Source organism: Drosophila innubila, assembly GCF_004354385.1.
Source record: "Drosophila innubila isolate TH190305 chromosome 2L unlocalized genomic scaffold, UK_Dinn_1.0 4_B_2L, whole genome shotgun sequence".
In the NCBI taxonomy this organism is placed as follows: Eukaryota; Metazoa; Arthropoda; class Insecta; order Diptera; family Drosophilidae; genus Drosophila; species Drosophila innubila.
In genome coordinates, this window is record NW_022995372.1 from 9,482,961 (window position 1) to 9,508,545 (window position 25,585).

At 39.0% G+C, this 25,585-nt stretch overlaps 2 protein-coding genes across 2 annotated transcripts in view; both read right to left on the reverse strand.

Annotated features, from left to right (window-relative positions):
- Positions 1–820: 820 nt before the first annotated feature.
- LOC117779776 (neural cell adhesion molecule 1) overlaps positions 821–25,585 on the reverse strand; it is a gene marked incomplete at its 3' end in the record, with an annotated part of 48,207 nt that continues 23,442 nt past the window's right edge. Inside the window, 7 exon segments of the mRNA XM_034616084.1 lie at positions 821–939; positions 1,000–1,230; positions 7,245–7,592; positions 9,572–10,162; positions 11,250–11,879; positions 11,882–13,480; positions 25,241–25,437. Of these exon segments, the coding sequence (XP_034471975.1) occupies positions 821–939; positions 1,000–1,230; positions 7,245–7,592; positions 9,572–10,162; positions 11,250–11,879; positions 11,882–13,480; positions 25,241–25,437 (3,715 nt within the window).
- On the reverse strand, positions 3,873–6,344 carry LOC117779930 (folylpolyglutamate synthase). The gene is given in 2 exon segments (XM_034616283.1): positions 3,873–4,225; positions 4,228–6,344. Coding segments are annotated over 2 exon segments (2,244 nt in total). The 5' UTR covers positions 6,281–6,344; the 3' UTR covers positions 3,873–4,034.

The window sequence follows — 25,585 nt, forward strand, 5'->3', positions numbered from 1 at the left end:
GGACCACTTTATTTTTCCGCTAGTTTGAATTTAAGAACATATTTGCCAATTCATTTAAAATATAAATTAAAAAAATTAGAAATTTTAAGGCATTACTTTTTTGGAATTTCCTAATTTAATTTTAAATTTTTGCAATCTCTCATCTTTTTTCATACAAATACAAAACGTATTTGGAGAATTTCCCGTATGTTTTATATTAAACGAAAGTATAAGTTCATTAAATTCGATCAAAACTATTATTATATTTTAAATTAAATCATATAAAATATTTCAGCATAAATTAATATTTTATTTTAAATATCTAAAATTTAAAAATAATAGACATAGAGAATTCGAGTTAAGAGCTGCGGCTTTTAATTTTCAATTGAGATTTTCTGGCTTTCATTTTTGAATAATGCGAATTTTTTGAGGTTTCGAATAGTCAAGCTCTACTGTACATGCAACTGTGTCTGAGGAATGGTGTCTGTGTATGTGTGTGTGTGTGTCTGCTTCTAGTGGTTGTTTGCTGTGTCTGATTCCGACTGCTCATGCATTAAAGGATACAGATGCAAATTGTGCACATCCTGGCGGCAGGATTGCATCCTTCTCCTTACGGCGCTAAGCAATTCTATTTTATTTATAAGTGTAAGTGTGTGTGTGTGTGTGTTTGAGCTTCCGCCCAGCTTGTGCAACACTTAGTTTCAATATCAATCAAACTGATTTCCGAGCCATTCATTCTGCCCGCTGTTCCCCCCTCTGATGTTGTTTCAGCTTATCTTCTTCACTTGGCTAAGACAAACGGTCAACACTCACCCAGCTGTGGCTGCTGTTGCTGTTGTTGCTGCTGGTGCTGCTGTTGTTGATCCTTGCGCTGTGGTGGCAGCGGTGGCTGCTTCGACTTTCTCAATGTGCCATAGCGTTGTGCCGCTTGCAACATTTCATGCGGCGTCAACGGTTGTTGTTGTTGTTGTTGTGCTGCTGTCAACTCCCGTTGTTGTTGTTGCTGTTGTTGATGTTGATGTTGTCCAAAGCTCTGTTGACTCAGCGAACTGGTCACTGTGGTTATGTGCGTCGGTGGTGGCACTGCCATTGGATAACCGGCGTAATCCACCAAACCACTGAATGCAGATGGTGGACGCTGCTCCACATAGATTTGTTGAGTTTGAGCAGCGGCAAGTTGAAGTCTCCAGAGTGCTTCCTGTGACAGATCGCGTGCATTGCTGTAGTTGTTCTCTTGGCTGTTGTTCGACCCTACAAAAGATACCAAGTACATAAATTAACAATGCATGTCTACAGTCTGTTTCAAAATGTGTGTGCCAGGTGCTCGACTACATTCACAAGTGAAGTAAATTGAGGAAGGGGAAGGAAACATGAAAGTCACACTGGTTAATTGGGAAACACACAAAAGATGCCTAATCATGCTCATCAGGAAGCTGTCCAGTCGGACCAACGCCTCCAACCTGCATTCCAAACATGGTCTGCATTTGATGGGTTTCACTTACGGTTGAGTCTCCTCGTGCCTCATCTGCATCTTATTTACATTTTACAAATTTTCGGTCAGTTTAATAACTAAAGCTTGCAAAGCATCATTTCGGAAATCAAATTTAAATAAGTTTTATTAAGATAAATAAATTATATCATGTGCTCTTTAGATAAATCGTATAGACTTTACTCACATAAAAAAGCATTTAAAAGAGCGCTCAAAAATGCGAACGTACGTATTTTTTCTTAACTAATGAATTTTTATTTACTTTTAGATCATTCATTAAATTAACTCAAATTTTTAAAATAATTATTGTAATAGAATTGAATGATAACCAGATAGGCGCTTTAGAATTACATTTATTGTTTGTTTATCTAATGCTCATTTATTTTTATTTTATTAAAATTCTTCTTTCAAAATAAATTAAATTTATTTAAGTTTTATAAATTTTAAGCTTTTTCAATTGCCTCAACAAATATTAAATTGAGTTGGTTAGCTGGCTCGAGGTCTTGATGTTTATTTTTATTTACATTTGCCGATATATTACGACCACCATCGGTTGTCGTCTTCAGGGCGACTACGATGAACATTTAAACATTAAGAAACATTAAGACATTGAAACATTGAAATTTACAGTTAATATTGATTCTATTTAATTAAATTAACGTACATTTAATTGTTGGTTTTACAAGTCCGCTTTCGTCGGTTTGAGACTGATTTTTATGTAGTCAGTGTTGGTAAATATGAGCGCAGTTGACAGTGTCTGTTTTGTAGTTTAGTCGTTGGCTTGTTGGTGTGTTTATTATATGTATCATTTCCAGGGTGTAACTTTTTTGTAGTGTTGTTCTTGTTGCAATAATTTTGTATCTTCTAAATTTACGGTGGGTCCGCTCTCTACGTAATGTTTATCCAGCGCTGTTGTATGTGTGTTTGTAGGCGGAGTTTGCTGTATATTACATTGCATTTGTCCATTGGTTGTATTTCATATTTTGTTTTATTGAAAAAATATTGTGTAGTGAGTGTGGGTTTGTGTGCTAATTGTATTCTTTGTTTGTCATAACATTCTGATTTGTTGAATCTTTCAGATAAATTGGGTATAAATTGGTAAGTGATCTGTATGATTTTGGTTGTTCTGGTTGTTGTTTTGTAGTTGTTTTTTAGTAAGTGATATAATTAGGTGGTAAGGAAAATTATTATTTTTAAGGATGTCTATTATTTAATTTTTTATATCTGGATGGTATATGGGCTCGCTCAAAGTTAGCATTCTATTGATACAGCTAAGTGCTGTGTTTATGATCATTGTTTTAGGGTGTTTTGAAAGTAATTAATAATTCGACCAAATGAAGTTGGTTTTCTGTACCATTTTAAATTTAGTTGATTGTCACATCTGTGAACAGTTGTATCCAGATATGGTAATGTTTCGTCCTTTTCTATTTTGTATGTGAGTTTAATTTGTTTATTGTAAGAGTTTAGTGCATTAAGTGTGTTTTGTATTTCATTTTTCTTAGTTATTGCAAATAAGTCATCAACATATTTTGTTATGGATCTTGGTTTGTAATTAAGCTTTTTCAAAGTATTGTCTTAAAGATCTTCCATGACAATATCTGCTATGGCAGGAAAAGCGACCTTTAAGTTGGGTGAAAATCTTGTCATCATGTTTAAAATAGCGGTTTTCCGTTACGCAAAATTTGATAATGTCCATGAATAAGTGTTTCGGAATTTCTGTATACTTTGTTATTTCCGTCCACTTTTTACTGATGATGTTTATGGCTAAATCAGTGGGTATGCTCGGAAATAAAGATACAACATCGAATGAAATCAGTATTTCTTCATCGCATATGCATGTGTTGTTAATCCTTTCTTTGAAAGTTAGAGAGTTTCTTACATTATAAGTCGATTGGTCAGAAACTTGTTTAGTATAGTTACTATGTACTTGCATAATGCATATGATGGGGAGCATATTGGTCTCAACGGCATCTCTTCTTTGTGGATTTTTGGCATTCCATAAATTCTGGGTGGTAGTGCTGTGGTTGTTGTCATTTTATTTCGTTCCATTTTTGTGGAATTTTTAGAATTTCATTCTAAATTTGAGAAACACTGAAAATTGCTTTTGGGTCCCTAGAGATCTGCAAAGCAGGTATGACAATAAATATCACAAATTGGAACAGAAATAGCAATACCAATATACATAGATTTAGGTTGGATTAGATATTGATAGATAAGATAGGGTTGAGTTTGGATCAGGACTGCTGTCAAGCTATTTCTAATTCAAAGAATTAGAAAATTTAGATCTATAAAAGTCTATAAAAGTATAAAAAGTATAAAAGTAATCAATTTACAAAAGTTAAATGGCCTTTTTATAGTAGCTCGTCCGCTTCCCTTTGTTTTCCTGTTTTTTCTTTTTATTTAGCTTCGTTTTATTTGAAAGTAAAATAATAACAGAAAATTTGAAGACTAGTACATAATCGTATTATATAAATCTAACCACAACGTTAATCAAGTGTCCAAGTTTCTTTTGACTCTAATCGTGAGTTCGTTAGGCGAATTTTCTAACTCCGACATCTCTAATAAGTTAATGCCACTTCTTGAACTGGGCTTCCTTTTTCTTCTGGAGCCAACTGATGGTGCCGGCGACGAGTTCTCTGGATCCTGTGACAAGGACATCGAGTTCATTGCGCATGCCGTACCTTTGATTGCCATATTTGTTGTGCAGATAATCGAAGAAGGAATCAATGGAGATGGAGAGTTGGGCACTATCTCGGTGCCATCCTCCTCGCAGAGGGAACGCCAATTGCTGGCATTGCGTCGAGCTCGTTGAAGTTCCTCCATACTATGCCAGGCAATTGCATCCTTAGTGGCCTTATCCTGCTCGTCCCCATCCAAAGATTCGCCCTCGAATAAACTCGGACTGGGCACAAAGCCGGCTTCCTCAAAGCGCATATTATGACGTAAAATGGTCAACAGATCCTTTGAATTGAACTCGTTGACCTTGTTGAAGAGCAGAACCTTCGGGGAGCGACTGCCGCGAGTGCGTGTATAGAACCATTCGCGGCACATCATCATACTTTCCAGGGTATCAGCACTGTCCATGTACACATTGAACATGTCATACTTCATGATCTCGAATTGGCCGCGTTGCACAAAAGTTTCGATGCCACGTGTGGCACCTGGAGTCAATTGTGTGGCATTGTGCTCCAAGCCGACCACATACTCCGGCTTATAGCGTCGCATGTAATCGTAGGCCAACTGAATGGCCAAGGAACCATTCAATTTCACCGAGAAATTCGCGCTATTCAACAGCTTTTTATCCGAGAAATTAGCCTCCACATAGGAGGGATAACTGGGCACCCGATGCAGCTGGACACCAAGTTGTTTGGCCCGTTGACTGAGCACCTCAAAGCATTCCGGTTGATTGGCACTGGTATAGATACTTGCCTCCGGTTTCATAATCGCCGCCTTTGCCCAGGCGATGTCCCTCATGGAGTTGCTCAAATTGAAGCTTTGCTCCCATCCCAATGTGCTGATGCCAATTGTCCTGGCGTGGGATGTGATGTTGGTGCAATCGCTGGCACAACCGCTGCCTATCTCAACAATTGCCACATCCACATTGGCATTGCGAAAGGCATGAAATGCCATTATCGTTAGCAATTTGTTGTAACTTGGCGGCGGTTGCACGTGCCCCAATTCCTGTTGCAGTTGCAAGAACAATTCCGTAAACTCCTCATCCGACAGGGGCTCACCATCGATGCGTATACGTTCGCTGGTCACAAACAAATGTGGAGCACAGAGCACGCCAGTTTTCACGCCATGCGACAGGAGAATCGCCTCGACCAGGAGGCAAGTGGAGCCGCGTCCTTTGGTGCCTGCCACCTGAATGACTGGTATACTCTCCAGTTGCGCCTTGTCGAAGCCCGTTTCGCTGAGACACTGCAATGTGTGCTCAATATTCGGATCGCATCCGTCGCCCCCTCGACTTGTCTTCGTCTGTGCTCGTCCTGCAGTCTGCTCGTGAATCTGGTACGAGTTTAGTTGCTTCACAGCTTCCAAATAGGCAAGACGCTCTGGAGTTTTGGGTTCTGGCTCCGGCTCCGGCTCCGTTTCCGTTTCCGTCTCCATCTCCGTCTCTTGTTTGGCAGCACTCGCAGTCTGGGATATGGCAGCTAGGGAAGTCCCCTTTTTGGTCTGTGTTTGTTGTGGTTGTGTTTGCTTGATTTGTTGCATCCTCTGCTGTTGCATTTCGCGTCCTGCCTGCTGCTTGGCCTGCATATCCTTCAGCCATTGCGCCTGCTTCTGCTGTTGGCTGCCATGCATGCGATTCATCCAGTTTTTGCGATCCGCCACGCTGCTTGATCCTTTGACCTCACCATCCTCCACCAACTTTTCCTCCTGCTCCTTGGGCTGCTTTCTCTGCTCTCTCGGAAATTGCTTGGACATGCCAAAGCAGGCGGAATTTCCTGGTGTTCCAAAGCCAGTCTGAGCTGGTTTATTACCACTTCCAGGGCTTATTTTAGTCTTCGCCTTGCGCTGCATCTCGGGCGAAACTTTGGCCATCCATTTATCCCTCTGATCCTTGATGCTGGTCTTTGTTGGCTCCTCAATGAGCTTCTTCTTGGTATCAATCGATTTCTCTCGCACTAAAGAATTTCCCGCATGCTTTTGATATTGCTGTGTTGCCGCTGCTGGCGTCGCAGTTGGCGCCGCTGTTGGCGTCGCTGTCGGCGCCTTGAAGCTGAGCTTGAAGAAATTGTTGCTGCATTGAAATGTTTTCTTGCGTGGAATGAGAACAAGTCGAGAGATCCGTGGCACTAGCAAATACATTTCCGTTTTATCTGATTACCGGAGTTACAAAATTGCTTACAAATATATTGTTGCAAAAGTTAAGATTTAGATTCGAAATAGTTTCGTTTAAATATGAATTATGTTTCGATTCAGTCTTCTGTTTTTGTTTTCTTGTTTTTTTTTTGTTGTTTTTAAATCTGCCAAATGCTAGACACATAATGAAAAGCCAATAGGTGTTTTGCTCTAATAGTTTTCATTATTATTTGATTCGTTGGGAAATTAAAATTTGGGAAAATAATGGAGATATAACATTTTAAAAAATAGAAATATGAAAAAATGTTTTAATTGTGTTTTGGACTTGACTCATTTTTCTATAAGTGTTAAAAATATTGTTTTAAATTGGTAGCAGTAAAATAACATAATTCTTTGTCGTAAATATTCGCATAAAAAATATATATTACTATTTGAAAAAAAAATCTGGAGTCAAAAAAAAAATTATTGGTATTTCTTAATAATATTATTATTTATAAATCGGCACAAATTTACTTCATGTCATTTTTTCTTCATTTGTTTCTCTGCATATCTATCTCTCTGATTCTCCCTATCTCATCTCTCTCTCTCTCTCTCTCTCTCTCTCTCTCTCTCTAATCATTTTTTTTTATGTTTCAAGTTGCATAAAAGTGCTAATAAATGGCATATAAATTGAGCTAAGAAAAAGTAGAAGAATAGTAAGAAAGTGAAGATGAAAAAGAAGAAGAGAAGAAACAACAATTGTGCTGGTGCATTTTGTGATTGTTGCAAGTGGCATGGTGCAATTACTGTTATTCAACTATTTAGTTATTGCCGTTTCGTGTGCATTTTGTGGTGCAAATTTCAAGTGTCTGGTGCTGCTGATGGTGCTGCTGATGGTGCTGGTGGTGGTGGTGCTCTTATTTGTGGTGGCGGTGCGGGATCCACTTGCTTGAGCCCCACAACATTTCCTTTGTGTGTGTGTGAGTGTTACCTGTAATGGCGAGTGTTGTTGTTGTTGTTGCGGCTTTGGCATTACGTGAAGTTGTTGTAATTGTCGTTGCCAGAGCCGTTGTGGTACCAGCCGTGGCTGCGGTCACCAGATGCTGCCCCCTCATCTCCCGTTGCACCTGGCCAAGGTTGCCACCTCGCTTCAAGGTGGAGTTGTTGCTCATGTTATTGCTGTTGCTGTTGTTGTTGCTGGGGATGGTGGTGATGGTGGTGGTGGTGTTGTTAGTGGTGGTAGTGGTGGTGGGCTGCTTCGTTAGTTGGGCGGCGCGTGCTGCTTGTTGGAGGTGGTTGCTGATGCTCGCTGGCACTAAAGTCGCCTCAAGTGGTCCTGCTTTGGTTGCAACCGCATGAGCCACACACACACACACACATATATATATATATATATATATATATATATGCACACATACGACACGTTATGTGTCGCCAGGTCGTTGAGTTTCCGGTTTGAAGCGGAAGGGGTAGAGAAATTGTAATTAAGTTCGCATTGGCGTTGGTCATTTAAGTGCAGAGTCAAAAAATGAACTCAAAAAGAACAACAACAACAAAAGAGCAACCACGAAAATTGCAAAAAACCAACATTGCCAAAGGACACACACCAGGACATTCAACACACACACTTCTACTCACACACACACACACATAATTAAAATGAATTTTGTGGTGCATATATTTCGTTGAAGTCTTGATAGAAAAAGTGGAAAATTGGTCCGGAAATGACAAAATTTTCAATCTCTTCGAATGTTTATTATGTTGGCATTTTAGAGAAATTTAGTCAAACTACTAATACTATCTCTTTATCAAGCATATTTTTTAAACATTTATATTGTCAGTTGGCAAACATGGTTCTTCTTTTCTAGTTTTCACCAGACTATATAATCTTAAAAACTCGAGACTTATATAGAAAATTATTTCTAGCGACCGAAAGACTGTGTTGAAGCCCCATTAGTTTAATTTTAAAGTAGCAGCTTATAAACTATAGGAAACTTATTATGCAATAATATATTTCAGTTAACAATTACATGCTCTATTTTATATATCTATTTTGTAAATCTTACATTTTTTAAATGGAGATTTTACGATTCCTTCGCTGGATACTAAATTAATCTTAAGTAAATTCTAAATTTACTTTATCTTAAAAAAAAACCTATCTATAATTAAAAAATTGTAATAACTTCATGTTTTAAGAATATCTAGCAAAATGTGTTTAACCTCTATTGCTCACATCCCAATAATAACAATTGTTACTTTTTCTGTTTAGTTGACTTGTTTTCTTATCTTTTAAAAAATTACCAATTTACAAAAATTTGTTAATAAATATATGCTTTTAACTATATAAAAATTTTAAAATGTCTCTCTAGGTTCGTTACTGGTCAGCACTTGATTTGGACTTTGGATTTGAAATTATGTTAATGTTTATAGTCTTTTGCAAACTGAGATTATTTTGTGAATTTGTGAGTTTATTTTTATTTTGCAATTTTCTATTTTATTTGCCTATGCTCATCCCCATTCCATTACCGAATAATCCCTTTTGCTTCAGAGATTATATCCAAGTGCTCTGACTTAAGTTAACGTTAGATTGTTTTTTATATATTTAGTTGATGACTCATGTGGAGACTCAGCTTGAAGCTTAAAATGATGTCGCCTAATCCTCAATCTTTTTAGGGGAATTCTATCAACTTTGTCCCTCGCCTTATTCTACTTCTAGTTTGGATTTAGTTTTTTAATGGTCTTTATTTGACAGGATTCTGAAGTGGTGACCACTTGAAGGCCTGAAAGGACAACAAGAGCTTTTGGGCAACAGTTTTATGACTTTCCCGCTGTGATGCAATGTGAAGAATATCGTAAGGCTTAAAGCCAATTAAAAATAGTGCTTGAATCACAGAATGAATAAAAGGAGCGACTAACGGATTAATTCTCACTTAATTGGAATTACGCCGGAATGGATAGACTGCAGGATACACTGTTGGATACGCAGGACTCTCTTTCAAAGCAGATAGTCGATTGGCTCGCTGCCTGATGATGTCATTTCGGTTGCCAAGGCAAGGACTGAAGCTGCTTATGCAGAACACACATTCGAAAAGGATAAGGGAGGCATTACGAAGGGGGTGGGCTGAGTACCAGATTGACATGAAATGCAATTACGACCCAAAGCTGGACGAGCAGCAGCAACAAGAGGCGTCAAAATGACAGCCATAAATCTGCGCATCCCAAACATATATGACGCTTAATGAAGGAGCTGAAATACCTCCTCCTGTTTGCATCCCTGCTTTCATGCCTTCTTTCATGCCTTCCCTGCTGCCTACTTACACTCGCCATGACGTCCAGCGTTGGAGGGCAGCACTTGATAGCTGTCGCCATCGACACCAATAGCACTTGTCACATGATATCCATATCCATTCGAGTGTCCTCCGTAGAGTCCTTGCGGGGATTGTGGCTGCTTTGGATATTGCTGCGAGTGCATCTCACCCTGTTGCATGTTCAGCTGCTCGTCGGGATCGTGCAACGCCGTTAGTGTTAGTTCCATGCCACAATCCAGCTGCTTGCTGTCCAGACTCCCTGTTGGATAATATGGCGGAGGAGGTGGCACCAATGTTGACGGTTTCTCTCGTTGTTGCTCGCAATTCGCTGATGTTGTTGCTGTTGTTGTTGTTGTTGTTGTTGTTGCTGTTGCTGTTGCCGTTGTAGCATCCACATCGTACTCCTTGTTGGCCCCGCTGCCGGCATTCGTTGTGGTTGTGGCAGCCGCGGCTGCTTGCTTCCTTGCCGCGTGCGTTCGCCGGCAGCGACAGAATGCGTAAAGCAGCACGAGAAGCAGCACAAAGGAAAGTGTGGCAATGATGATGGCCACCATGGCGGATGTGGCAAGGCCAGAGCTGTGTGGCATGTACGATTTTCCAACTGTAAAAGAGACAAAAGTGGTTGAATGGTTGAACATTCATTGAAGTACTTCAGATAATGAAGTTTTGTGGTAGTTGCAGCTTATGGAAGCAGTCCTTAGACTAGTTCCGATTTGATTAGCAGAGAATCAAAGCTAGTTCATGAAAGCATATTTATTAAAGGAGTTTTAGTTGAGGTGATATATGGTAATAGTAGAGAATGGAATCGTATACCGTATGTCCGATGTGGACAGCTCAACATCTTAATGAAACTAGTTAATTAGGTTTAAATTGTATTGAAATAATTCAAATAGTTATATTTTTAAATAGTTGAAGAGAATGGAAACTTACGCTGAACTACTTCCGATTTGATTATTGAATGAATTCAAATTATTTTAACATTGAAAGCTGTAGGAATCTGAATCTGTAGGTGAACTAGTTTATATTATGCTGCTCTAGCTCAGTTTCGATTGTCTCGATTTAAGCTTTATATATGGATAAAAATACCCATATTGATAGAGTTTAAGCAGTTATAAGTTACAGTAGTACCTTCTTTCAGTTTTAGTTTTATTCAGTTATCTTCACAAATAAACATATAAATAAGTTCCTAAAATGATGAATTAGTTCATTTAAATTACCAGATGCATATTCTATTAGTTTAGTTAAGATATCTCAACAAATGAAAAACTATTTCATGCTAAAACTTCATTTTCGATGTATCGTTCCTATGGCAGCTATATAATATAGTGGTCTGATCCAAAAATAATAACAAACTTTATCTGCTTATGGAACCTACAGGGACCTACACACCAAGTTTGAAGTGTCTTGCTTTTATGGTTTCTGAGATCGACGCGTTCAAACGGACGGACAGACAGACGGACCGACAGACGGACAAACAGACATACAGACGGACTTGGCTCAATCGACTCGGCTGTTGAAGCTGATCAAGAATATATATACTTTGGGGGGTCTGTCACGCACCCTTCTGCCTGTTACATACATTCTGCCAAGCAACTTGTACCCTTTTTTGCCCATTTTTAACGGGCTCAGGGTATAAAAAGTTGCAGTTCATTTGTGAACTAGTTTAGTTCATGAGCAGTCGCACTTACTTTCCGCATTTGCGTAAGCTCCACAATGCTCATGGTTGGCCAGGAGACAGAGCTTGACCCTCACCACAGGACCTGGACCCGCAGTCTCTGCCAATGCCATGGTGCGATCCTCGCTCAATTGTCCGTTCGATGGATTCAAGCTGCGTCCAGATGTGGTTGCGGTGGTGTAGTGAGCGGTGCGTGTAATTTGATTGATGACCGCCTCCTTGAAGGTGGCCTCACTGCCCGAGGGGAACAACGTGAGAGTCTCGACAATTTCCCACATGGGTACAGTGGCATCTCGAGTGACCAAGGATTCGACGACGGCGATCAAGGAGAGGCAAGTGGCGGCCACATTGATGCCCAGCACATGTGAGTTGGGATCGTAGCTGACATGGAGTGGAGGTGGAATCTTGCTGACCTTTGTGGTGACCAGTATCTCATTGGAGTATCCAGAGGTTCCCTTTGCGTTCAGCGCATAAATCTTGAACATGTAACTCTGATGTTGATCCAGAGGTGCCAACTTGCAGGGATTCTCCCTGAAGCAATTGAACTCGATCCATTCATGGGCGCCCACCTGGGAGGCGGAGCTGCTCACCTGATAACTGGGCGTGTAGGTGTGGCCGGAACAATCGGAGAGCAACTGTTCTTGGGCGTGGGAACGCGACGATAACTAACCAAATACTTGGTGCTCATCAATCCACCATTGAATCCCGGCTGCCAACTCAACACAGCATAGTTGTGGGCCACCTCGATGACCTTCAATGAGGTGGGTTTCTCCGGCGCCCCCTTGGGTTGTAATCGGATCTGAGTGCGTATTGTGTCCAGGGGATTCACAGCACGACAGGTGTACTCTCCGTAATCCGAGTGCTGCAGATGGCCAATCCTCAAAATGGAAGTATAAATATCATTGTTGTCCATCCTAGTGCTAATCTCGTAGTGACCATCGGAGGACATGGTCAGAGGCGAGGGATTATTGCCGAATTGCCATTGGAACTCCGGCTTGGGGTAAGCTTGCACCTTGCAGACAACCTCAGCGGATTCCCTCACATCGTAGGCCACCTTGTTATACTGATGGAGCACAATTGGTTCATGTTCGATTCGCAGATGCATCGAGGAATTCGCCGAGTTCACATCGTTCTCGTAGAGACAGGTGAAGAGTCCTCGATCCCCTGGCAACAGTTGATTGCCATTGGGACGCGCCTTGCCACGGAATCTCAGTATGCTCTGGACGGTAACAAGGCCTCCGCCTGCATCCGTGGGCGTGGTCCTAATCTCGTAGAGCTTGCGCGTGGTCAGAATTTCCGTGCCATCCTTGATCCAGCGTATCTGTGGCGTCGGCTTCGCTTTGGCACTGCAGGTTACCGCATAATCCACATCCCCAACCCGACGGGTCATGTGCTGTTGCAGCTTGGCCAGAAATTGAGGCGGTTGATGCACCTCCAGCACAATGGTGGCCATCTTCCCAATGCCCAGCTCGTTCACCGCATGACAGTGATATCTTCCCTCACTGCCAAGATGTGCCTTTGGTATGGAGTACTGTGGTCCCTGCGCGAGAATCTTCTGTGTGTTGCTCACCTCCCCGTCCATGTCGCGGAACCAGCGATACTGGGGCACGGGCCAGCCTGGAGGATTCGCCGAGCAGCTGAGGGTCACCCCATTGCCCACATGCACCACAGGCTTGTTGGGCGTGATGTAAGCCTGGCCAGGACGATGTCGCACGAGGAGTGCAACCGTAGAGTTGCCCACACCTTCAATGCGCTTCGAGTTGAACGGTTGCATGAGATTCACGGAGCGACAAATGTAATTTCCCGCATGTTCCGCCCGCACGGACACAAGGGTCAACAGTTCACCCGTATAGCGAAAATCGGGAGCACCTTCCTTCAACCACTCGATGGCAATCGGAGATGGATTCGCTGTGACATTGCAACGCACCAAAACGGTTTCCCCCTCCTCCGCCTCGTGGGTCTTTGACTCGATGGTGACAATCGGTGGATAGAGCACGTCCAGGAGAATATCCTTCTCTCCGGTCTTGCCCAGGCCATTGTCCGCACTGCAGGTGTACTTGCCGGCATGATGGCGACTCACCCGATAGATCGTATGACTGGGCGTGGCACTCACATATTGCCCATTGCGTGACCAACGGACATTCGATACCATCGGCTTCGCGTCCACCCGGCAATCCAGCTTGGCAATGTGATCGCGTTCGATACGGAGTGGGTTTTGTGGTCCCACATCCACTCGTGGATAATCTGCAAGCAAAGAGTTGGGAATGGGTAGAATGGGTTAAGAGAGTGTTTCTTCTGTTGCGCATACAAATAGCCAATTAAAGGGTAAGTTTACTTCAATGGCCCATTAACTTGCCAATAACCATTTTCAATTACACGTCCTGCCTGCAGGACATTGCGCCCGAGCAGCACATTGACGAGCAGCGTGACCCATCGACATTTTTAAATAATACCAGTCTGAGGTGTAACAGCCGCAGCAACTAGCAAATGGCCGAGGCCCCTTTTGGCTATTATAACAAGTGCATTGTGCCGTGTACAGTGGGAGCAGACTTATAAGTTTCGATTATAACAATTCTTAGTCAAGGTAAGTTCTTTATTTAATTATTTTTGATAGGTCTCTTGAACTATTTCATTAAAAGCACAAATCTAATTGAAAGCCTAATCCCAATCATTGACTTTTATGAAGGAGATATAATTTATTTATTTATTTGTTGTCACTAGTTTACTATACATTAACAAATAAATTAATTTATTGCTGTGTAATGTACATGTAAATATAAATATAAATATTCTGGGGTGTATTAAATGAAAAAGAAAACAATTGGTGCAACATTTATTGTAAGGATTGGGTAAAACCCAGAAAAACCCAATCAGATCAAGATAAAATTAGAGATTAGTTAGTTAGTTAGATTAGTTAAAAATAATAATTTAAAGCCTTTACAGTAAGCGAAGAACACTCAAAACTAATCGTACGGTACAGATTGCATATAATATAATACTTTAATACAAATTTAATAGCGGAAAAGCAATAAAAATATTTTAACTGGATTCACAATTAAAGTTGTTATATTTAATTATAAATAAAAATATATACTGCGGGAGAAACAAATTATTAATTTTAACAAAGCATTGTGTGTAATCTTTTTTTATTTATTATGCATGTAATTCGGCACCAGATATTAAATAAAAAGAAGTTGATTAAAAGAAATTTTTAAAAATATCATTAATATAACACAAAAAATATTCAATACGAAATGTTTTTTCTTAGAGTTTCACGTACTGTAAAATAAATAATTGATTAAACTAAAACTAAAAACGGATCTCAGTAAATATATTTTAAATCGATGACTTGTCCAAACAAATTAGAACAAAATTTAAAGAAATACTTTTAATAAAACATTTGGATTAAGTACCAAATAATAGCTGAAGCGAACACGTTTGAAATAATTTTGGTATTTTACTGATTTGAGCTAAAAATGACAAAAAACTTGCTAAGAATTCCACATTATTAAAAATGTATATTCCAAATATTAAATACAAATTTTGCTAGTTACTATTTAAAAATATACCCACTGTGCAATGGGCCATTTGGCTTAAGTGGTAAGCTATGTACCGTTACTTTTTGTTCGGCTTTTTTGGGGTCCGCTTGCCACTTGGCTGGTTAGTGAAGCGTAAGGCATAACAGCTCCCAACTATTGTTGTTGTCGTTGTTACGGTTGTTGTTGTTGCTTTTTCAGTACCAATTAACTTTCAAATACTTTACTTTAATCACCGACTGACTGACCAAATGCCCATTGTTAAACTAAGTTGACGTTGTTCTTGTACTTGTTGTTGTTATTGTATTCATTGCGGTTGTTGTTGTTGTTTTTGTCCTGCAACATTTTCTGAACCAAAATGCTCTAAACGGCCAGGAATCGGGAGCATTTCGCAGCGAATCCAAAAAGTTGCGTTACTCGAGACCCAATTACGAGGCAACCAGCACATTAAAGCCTATGCCACTGCGTGTGTGCGTGTGTGTGTGTTGGTGTGTGTAATTATAAAATAAAATTTAATGAGCAGCGCTTGTCAGGTCCAGTTTACATTTCAACACATTCTGCTTGCTGCACCTAACTTCCCTCCGCCTCCCACTCCCTCTTCGTCAACCTCACTCTCCCCTCCGGTATTTTCATGCCCAGCAAGCCATGCAGTTTCACGCTGAAGGGTGTTGCTGCCACACCCATCTAGCCCAGTCCCTTGCCACAAAACTCGCTGACATTTGCCATGAAGTTCGCTACGCGATTTTTTCCCTTTTCTCATTTTTAAATATAGTATGTATATTTTTTACTTTTTAAATTTCTTGCTATGTTTTCATGCTTGTGCTGCAGGTATCATGATTTTGACACCTTTTTCGTGAAGTAATATGCAAAAAATTGCCGAGAGCTTATCACGGTTTAAAAACTACTTTTAAAGTGGATATCTAATGGGATCTAGTCTTTAAAAATTACTAAAGAAAAACTTGGCAACACAGTAAAATACATTGATTGGCATCTAGGAATACAACAAGCCAAAGTTTATAAGTTATTTAATAGATACTGTATTATTTCGAACATAGAGAATCTGGGGATACTCAAATATTTAGGTTTCAGAACTGTTCAATGAGATTCAAGTTCATGTTATTTCTGAAGCTAAGGAATGATTTTTATACAATAGAATGTTAAATCTAAGATATCAATAGAAAAATCAAATGAATATAATAAAATTAGCATATTTATTTATTTTCTTGACTATTGATTATGAAGTTAAGTTCAAGGTAGGACTAGTTTTATAATTTTTTAAGAAATCCTTATTTAATCAAATAAGCAAATTTACAATTAAATCTTGTTTACAGGGTATTCACTAGTAGACCCCTTTTTTATATTTTTAATAAGTTAGCATATCGTTCGCTGCCAAGTGTTCACATTCATGTTGCCACGCCCCGCCACAAACGCCCCCCTGGAACGCAGCGCATTGTGATTTTATGACTGGCCACATTAGTGGCACGAAATATGCGTCGCCTGCACCTGCAACATGCCACCAAGTTGGCATCCCACTTCATCCCCATGCCGCATATACATACATATATAGCACCCTCTTCAATTCCCCCCTCTCCGTGTATATGAACCTCGTTACACGACCCAAACGAGGCTCTGGCTTCCGGCTAGGCAGCGTTAAATAAAACTGAGCGTTGCTCATACGCCGCGTAGTCGTTACTTACGCCCGTTGGCCATTTTGCAGCGAAATTAAATTATTTAACCCGGAACTGGGCCGAGCCCCTCGTTATTAATGCTGTTGCTTGTTGTAGTTGTTGTTGTTGGTGTTGTTGCGGTTGCTGCCTGCAGGATGTATCACACAACTGCTTGGAGTTATTTTAATGAGTCAAGTTTGCATTTGCTTAAAGCTGCAGCAGCTTCAACTCCACCTCCTCTTTGGCTTTGCCATTATCCCCACCTCATTTTGGCCAAATTGAAAAGTTGCTGCAACAACGACAACAAACGGCAGATTCAACGTCAACAGCACGAGCTGCAACTGAATCCTGGGAGCAGGAGCAGAGGCAGGAGCATCTGCTGTCGCGTACGTGTCACACAACACGTCACGTGACTTCCGTTGCGCGTGCTGGCAACACCTACCCATCACATACACAAACATACTCACACACACACACACACACACACACACACACACGACATACATGCCACATGCCTCGTTGTTTGGCAGCCAACCGGCAAAATACAAATCGAAACTACATTTGCAATGATTTTGGCTTAAACGTTTCAATAAAGCTTTTACGCTGTCAATAATATACAACTTTTTATTAACTAAATAACAATTAAAATCAGGAAATTTCCATATTAAAATAATAAAACCTGTTAATTGAAGATAAATGGACTGGAAATTATTCTTTAAACAGCTTAAATTTAGCTACCGTGAAGTTACATTTATTAAAAAAGATATTATGCAGTTTGTAGACTACATAAATTCAGAAATATAAGACACTAAACAATCAGTATCAATTATGGTTATATTTATTATTGATAAATAATATGTTGATAGTAATAGTAATAATAATGTTAAGAAATCAAACAAAAGAAATTAATTGAAATTTGCTAGTAAATTTAGTTAGTCAAGAATTTGTGTTTTATTATTATATTTTTATTATAGTTGCCTATGATTTTGTAAAATAGTTTTTTACTGAATAATCTTAACTTACTTTTCTTATAAATATAAAGCTAGAGTGTTATACTAGAAATGGACACGGGAAATCTTCATCTTTACACTGAATTCAGTAATTTAAAAGAGTTTCCATCTCTCTTTAATAACTCTGCATAGAGTGGCAGCCCTAGAGAAAATGTACAGAAATTGACAGGCTTTCAATGGATATCAGAATATTTTTTTTCACAATTGTTGACAAGCTTGTGGCCAGTTTCTGTTGACAGGCTGTTGCCCCAAAAGCCCAAGCCCAAAATTCAGAGACAGCCAGAAATCCGCTTTCTCTCTTCCACCTCCCACAATGCATTAATTTGCCCCCCCTCGCTGTGGGAATGTTTATCGTTCGTTTGCAATTGCTTATAAAAAAGTGTTGCCTACTTTTTTGGGCAGCAGATCGTTGGATTGTGGGGTCGGGCGGAGGCGGTTTTTTTTGCGTTCATTGGTCCAAAGGTGTCATATGTATGGCCATTGAAATTAATTGAGTTGGCAGCGCGTTGTAGCATTCGCAGGGACAAAAACAACAACACCCCCTACGAGAAATACAACAAAACTTTTGTACCTGCACTTGCGGTTGCACACAAACCTGATAAAGTTGGTTTGGGTGGCGCTACAAGTTAATTGAAAGTGGGCAGCTATTAATTTGCTTTTTCACAAAAGCTGTTAGCTTCCCCCACACCTTTCTTCACCCACTTTGTGTCACTTTAAGAGGTAAAAAAAACATTTGTACATCTTTAATGTAGATAATTTACGCTTTGTCGACTTAAGCTGCAGCTAAAAGCTGATGAAGTTAACGCTAACGATACTCAGGTAGCTGAGAATACAGTTAAAGGCATCTAAAATGCTGCATATATTAAACTGTGTCCTGGCCAAGGAAAACCAAGAAGGCCTCGCAGCAAAAAAGCAAAACTTCAAATCAGCTTAAGGAAAACTGAGAATAAGCCAGAAAGCAAAAGCCAAATCTTAAAGCATAACAATCGAAACAGGATATAAGAGAAGCCGAAGGAAGTTGGAACACAATACAAGCAACTTGAAGCTTGACTCTTGAAATTTTCTGCAACTTTTGGCAACGGCATTTTCTTTTGTGGTTCGGCTTCCCGTTTCTGACTATGCAAATGTCCTGGCTGCAGGGCCGTTCTCTGGCATAGACTTGACTCATTGCTGCACAGGAATGCCAGGGATGCCAACACTGACACTAATTGCAATTGTGTGGGGCATTAGCACGTGTCTGTATCGCTCCCAATGGCAATACTGGGCTCCTTCTACCATCTGTCAGGGCAAAAAGCATTTCGTGTTGCTCAGCAAAGTACAGATATTTCGTCCATTGCTTTTTTTTTTTTTGGCACTTTGCCTTTTGCCTTTTGGCAATGGCATAATCAAAAAGGACAAGCCGCAGAGCCGCTCCAGGCTCCAACTGCTCCAATATTGGCAAGCAATAACAACCGAGACGGCAACTCAGAATCATTTGCAATAGTTGTAGTTGTTGTGCTACCTCAGGGATGTAAGCCAACAGTTTTAAGGTTTGTCAAGGTGTCGTGCAGTTAATGCACAGTGGTTAAAAAACTACAACCAAAGCTGTAAATAGCTTTATATAGTGACTATGATGAAAAGTTAAGATTTTTTGTTAAAGTTATTTCAAATAATTTATTTTAATAATATTGTATATAGTATTAATTCTTAGAGAGATGTAAAATTTAATATTCATATTATAATGAATAATTCATCCTGCAACTCCAAATCGGCTGAATTTTATTTACCTTGCCACTCCATCTTTGCAATTGGTTTTCCGAGTACAAGGATTGCCCTATTAATAATGTTGGGGCCCTTGTAAATTGGTCAAACAGATCCATTAATTCTGGGTCTGGAATGTGGACAGACAAATTGATAAGATCTTGCTCAGCTGCTCTACACATGCACACAATTATACTTAGCTTTCATTCATTAATTCGTCTCAGCTTGCTCTGCTGCTCTTGCACACCCTACACACACACACACACATGCATAGTTTCCACCGGTCTCATTTTGCTGCTGCACACGCACACATTCAATTATATTCCACAATGAGCCTAGCTTCCACTGCTTACACGCACACACATACACATGTAAATCTGCTACGCACGTCCTCACATATCAGTACTACTGCACTGTGGATCTTAACTTGCGCTACGATCCAATGGATTTTATCATCTACAACTGCAGCTATGTACACACATGCTAAAGCTTTATGGTAAAACTCAAGAGCTTTCTCTGAATTATTAAATAAAATCAAATTTCATATTTTATGAAACTGAAATTTCCGTTTGTGATCGCACATTAAATGAATTCAATTAAAATTACATTACGTCAAACGAAGTCAAAATGCTGTAAACTTTTGAATATTGCCCAATAAATAAGCAAGCATGGGTACATTAACGTGCTTTTATTGTATACGCCGTCCTTTACTTACTGTTTCAGGGTATTTTCATTTATATTCAAAATTACTTAGAAAACACAAAAACTTTGGCTAAGTGAAATCAAAAATCTGTGAGCTATCGATAACTGAGCGATTATCGTTGAGTATTCAGGTAATCGAATCAAAGTTTTCTTACCAAATATTTGTCGAGAAAATAATGCGCCGAAAGGATTCGCATCTGCATTTGCATTTGTATCTGGCGAGTGTTCTGTCGGTTTGGTTTTCTGCCAAGAAATTTCACGCTAATGCGCATTATTGTCAGAGACGATGTACCTGCATTTGCATGCCACCTGAGTAGGTGATGTTAGCTCTCCCTAATTCATCGCTCTCCTCGTTGCACACTCTCTGGTGGCAGTGGCATCTTTCGCCTTTTTTATTCAAATTGAAATGTCTTTTCAACGGCTTTTCTTTCCACTTCAGCAGGCCACGACACATGAGTCCTGTTTGTCTTCGTCGCCAGCGACTTTTCGGCCAAGGACTCGAGAAAGATGGCAAATGTAGGCAAGGTTTATTACGTGAGCTGCATGCAACTGCACAAAAGTCACGTGCCAGGTGCCAACACCCACACACTCACACACACATCAACGCACATATGCATTTCTAGTGCAATTCGCGGTGTGGCAACTGAAAATATGTGGAAACGTGCCTCTCACGTATGCATGTGTGTGTGTGTGTGTGTGTGTTGCCAGCTCCTAAAACTGTGCCAAGTTGACAGCGCCACGTGTCGCATTTCCTATTTGCCGTTGTTGTTGATGTTGTTGTTGTTGCTGTTTTTGTTATCTGTTGTATGCATGGCCACGTTGCGTATGCGCAATTTGCAAGCCCGCCTTTCAGTGCCTGGTCTCTAATTTCACTTTTGCGTATCTTATTAGCTGCTGTGCGCTGAAAAGTATGCAACACCATTTGATTGCTGTCTCCATACACAAATACACAAACACACACACACACACACACACTCAGAGGATGAAAGAGCAAATTGTAATAATTTCATTTCGGATTTTCGCATGTAATAAAACACTCAGCACTCGATGATGACGCTGACGTTGACGACATGACGCATTGGGAGTTTATTTTTGATATGGCAGCGTTTTCCATTTTTTTGTTTTTATGCATTTTCTACTTCTTTCATTTTTCGTAGTTTTGTTTTGTATTTTTTCTCGCCGAAGCATAAATCAATCAAATGCAGGCACAACACGCAGCGCACACAAAGATCAACATCAACAGCGACGTGGCATGTCCGTTTGCCCAAGGGGTTATGGAGAGCGGGAGCGGAAGGGGAAGGGGCAGTAAACAAAGAGGAGCACGTTCCACATGCAAGGAATCACATTGCCAAGAATCCATGCAAACATTTTCAATTAAAAATTGCTCTGCCATTTGTCAGCTCTCTCGCTTTGTGCTACAACTATCTGTCTGTGTGTGTGCGAGTGAGATAACCTGCATCGATCTCTGTCTCTTGCTCTTACTGTTGCTGCTGTCTAATGTTGCCAATTGCTTATCCATCACAATCAGAGAGTCAAGCATTAAGATTGCAGGACAACGTCGTCTTTGGCTTCCATTCACATTCATTTCTATCTTTCAGTCCCAACGCTAGTCAAACTGTGCTTATCTGCTAAACTGTTCTTTCAATTTGATATTGAGAGAAAAAATTAAGCATTTGAGTTTACCCGATTTTAATTGAATTTGTGTAAATCGAACAATAAATTCGTTTTAATTTGAAAAAAATATTTTTACAGAACTTAATATAATAATATAAAGATAATTTTCTTCAATTAAGAAGATTATTTTTGTTAGAACTTAATGTAATTTATTTCATATTTTTAGAATTTCTATAAGCAATTATATGTGTCTTAACAGTTAGTATATGAAATTAATCTATTCAAAATTGATAAATGACACAGAAAAATCTTAGTTCTATTGAGAAACATTGATTTGAAGGCATTTTTGACTATGAAATTATGTAAACATCGCACATTACCGTCACAATAACATTGAAATGCTAGGCAAATATTTTAATAACTATTTTCTACTCGCTTTTTTATCATAAATACTTTCACTTTTCCCTCCATTTCAAACAAGCGTATTTAGCTTCCACTTATTGTCTGTCCAATGACTCTCCAACTGTATTAGGAGACGGAGATACTTTATTGTTTTCCAGCCCTTTTTGGCCTAGGGGCCATTGCAATGTTCAAAAGCTGCGCTCTAAATTCAATTGTTGTTAAACGTCTCGGACAGGTTGTTAGGTCCCTGCTGGCCTGTTGGCCCTTGTGGCCAGAATGGGCCACATTTTGGCTTCCAGCTAAATGCACCTTGGAGGCACTTTTGACTTTGGCCAATAGCCCAACACACATTATATGGGCCACGTTCTATATTCTTCTGCCTTTTATTTGCCGCTGTGGCCTATGCTGACTATGCTCCTAATGGATTTTAAATGAGCATCATAAATACTAAACCCAAAATTGCTATACTCTCCCCTATTAGACAACCCAGAGTCCCACACACATTTGTGCCTTGTTCTCCTAGTGTTCGAGGAGTCTCTATCCGGCAACATCAAGACGCCTTCCCCCTAGTAACTTGGTCTTCGACTCAACTGCTCTGCCCTTCGTTTCTTCATATTGTTTCTTGTTTTCCGTTCTCTGTTGTGTTGTGCTATGTTTGTGCCTTCTTCATTTCATTTCGTTTTACACAAATATGTGTATGTGAGTAAAGCCTTTAACCAGCTTGCTGTAATTCCTTTTCATGCCGCTTAAGTGGGCATTAAAATTTGTCATTAAGTTTGTAACGCTTTAAAGGATTATTTTTTAAGTATGCTTAATTTGCATAATTCTTTCAACTTCCTTTGAGTTTTTACTTTTATTAATTTTATTTTTGAAGCTGATTTTCGTTGATCTGCCTTTAGGTCTTATCAATAACTTTACATTTTGGAATTTCAAAGTCCGTTTAGGTAACGTTATGTTATTTCATTCTATTACTTTAATTCTAGATTCTTGTAATTGGTAGGAAATAATAGCTATAGATATCAGTCATACAGAGCGACAGAAAAATCTGCTGGTTATCTGTTATATCTATAACAAATTCTTCATCTGAGTTTTCCCTATTCTTTGAAAAAAATATAAAATGTAAGAATAAACTGGAATACAACTTTACCTTCATATTTTTTTTATCTTTCCGTTATAAATTTAAAAATAACTAATATTAATTTATATTGTTAATTTATATTCTTAATTTTTAATTAAAATTTAAAATGTATTTTCGTCGAAAACTTTTAGTGTCTCTAGAAATTATAATGTGACAACTTTTTGAAAAATTATCGAATTATCATAGAAAATGAGAGACTCTAGTATCTATTGAATTTATTTTTTCATATTTGTTGCATTTAGATTTATTGGAATGTCATATCCGCTCTCTAACTACTTATATCACAAGAATTATCGTGAACTTAAAATAATTCAATTAATAGGCTTAAATTTTTAGATTAATATTGTTGCAAATGTTTATTTGTTTGCTTAATATTTGTATTATTTATTTATATACATTTATTTACATTGATTTGTAGGGTATTTAGCTTGTGGTGTGAGTGTGGGCATCAAATGTTTTGGCTGTTGTTAGACTTTTTCTTGGTTTGTTGTCTGGGTTTTCGTTTCGTTTGCTGTGCCAAATAGCAAAGACTATAAATATTTGTTACGCTGACGTTACGAGTCCGCTGCATGTGACACACACACTTTGGAACACACACGCACATATGTACTCATGTTGTTGTTGTCTGTCTACTTTTGCGGCTACAAATCCGGCGTGTATAAAAATGACTGCAATTTATGTTTTCCTATGAATATATTTGCGCTCTCTCTCTTCCTCGGTTCTCTCGCTCTCTCTCACGCTGTGCCGCTGAATCGCGAAATCTTGTTACTTGTCAGTTCTTTTTTTTGCTACTTTTTTTGTACCACAACAACAAAGAAAACAACGGTAAACTGTAGCCAACTGTAACTCTATTTGATTGCATAAATTTCATGCAGATTTTATATGATGTCGTTTTTAGTGATTTTTATTATAAAAATCCAACTAACGTGACAAGTTTATTGCGTATACGCAGCGTGGCCCATTCAAATGAAATTTAATATCGGTAAAAATTGGGTGAAATGCTTGCAATGGTTGCCATATATACAACAACTCCCCTCCCCCTTCTCTCACTCTCTCTCTCTCTCTCTCTCTCTCTCTCTCTCTCTCTCTCTCTCTTTCTTCTCTATTTTTCTCCCTCGCCCAAAAGACTTGTCAGCTAATATGACAGCTTGAGTCTAGAGTTTGCCTATAGAACGGGATCCAACGAAGCTCCTTGTGCTATGGAAACCAATAACTAACAATCAAGTGGCGTACTTTATGGGTATGTGTGTCTGTTTGAGTGGGTGTATGTGTGTGTGTGTTTTTCAGCCAGACACTTTATGGGTCTGCAATGTGCGCGGCTTCTGGGTCACGTTGATCATGTGACAACTGGACAGCAACATTTGTTCAACAAACTGCTGCATTTAATTACAAAAACTGACAAAAGGAAAAAACGTGAAGAAAACTGAGAAAAACTAGCTTAAGGCAACTGCAATAAAGCGCATATGAAATGCTCTTCTTTCGTAAAAGGAAAGACGTTGGAAAATGTGCTCAAATATTATTGTTTATGTGTTGTTTGAGGAAGACGAAAAATGTATTATACATAAGAAAAATACTATCAGAATTGGAATTAATTAAATAAGTAAGTATGAAATATATAAATAAATGGTCATATAAAATTTACAAAGAAAACACAACTTATATTAAACTGAAGACTATAATAGACAATTCAATATATTTACATATAATATTACCTATAAAGTATATCCTCACTTTCCTTGGAAATACATTTTTTTACAAGTTATATACACATACTTATAATACGAGTATGAAAATTAGTTCTGTCTTACTTCTATATTATGTATCATTTTTAGGAGCTTAAACTTTTCTATAAACATCATATTTTTAATAGCTCATTTTCCGACACTAATATTTCTCTTGAATTATTTTCTAATTTATTTGGAACTTTGTTTTATATACTGTAAGTCTTTATACTCGAAACCATTCCATTTGTAAAGGAAACTTTTACTATGCATTTTATAATAAAGCCCGAAACAAAATATTTTTGGCATACGTTAAAAAGGAAAAGCCTCTCAAATTAATCGTAGGTCAAGTCATAAATTTGTGGTCTATGGCAAGTGTTTTTTTCTTATTTTTTCCACTATTTTTTTTTTTTTGGCTCAATTCCATAACGGCTTCAGTTGGAATTTCCCCCCTGGTTCAAGTTGTATACTCACAGTTGACGTTCAGAGCGACGCTGGTCTCCAGCGAATGTCCCTCGGGCATGGCTCGATTCCAAACGACGCATTTGTACTTGGCACCATCATCGGCTCTTCTGGGCAGTATCTGCAGTGTGGCATTCGTGTAGTGGTTCTTGGAGCCGCCCTTCAGCGCATATGACTGCAATGGAACATTGCTGCCCTCTCGAAACCAGCTGCAATAAAATAAAGAAAACGGAAAAGAGATGGAGAGTGAAGCGAGAGACAGCGATTTAGTGCCAAAAAATAAAAAATGATAATAAACCATGTGTCGGCTGGAATTATTAATGAAGGCGACCAGTTAAGTGATTTACTTTCTGCCGG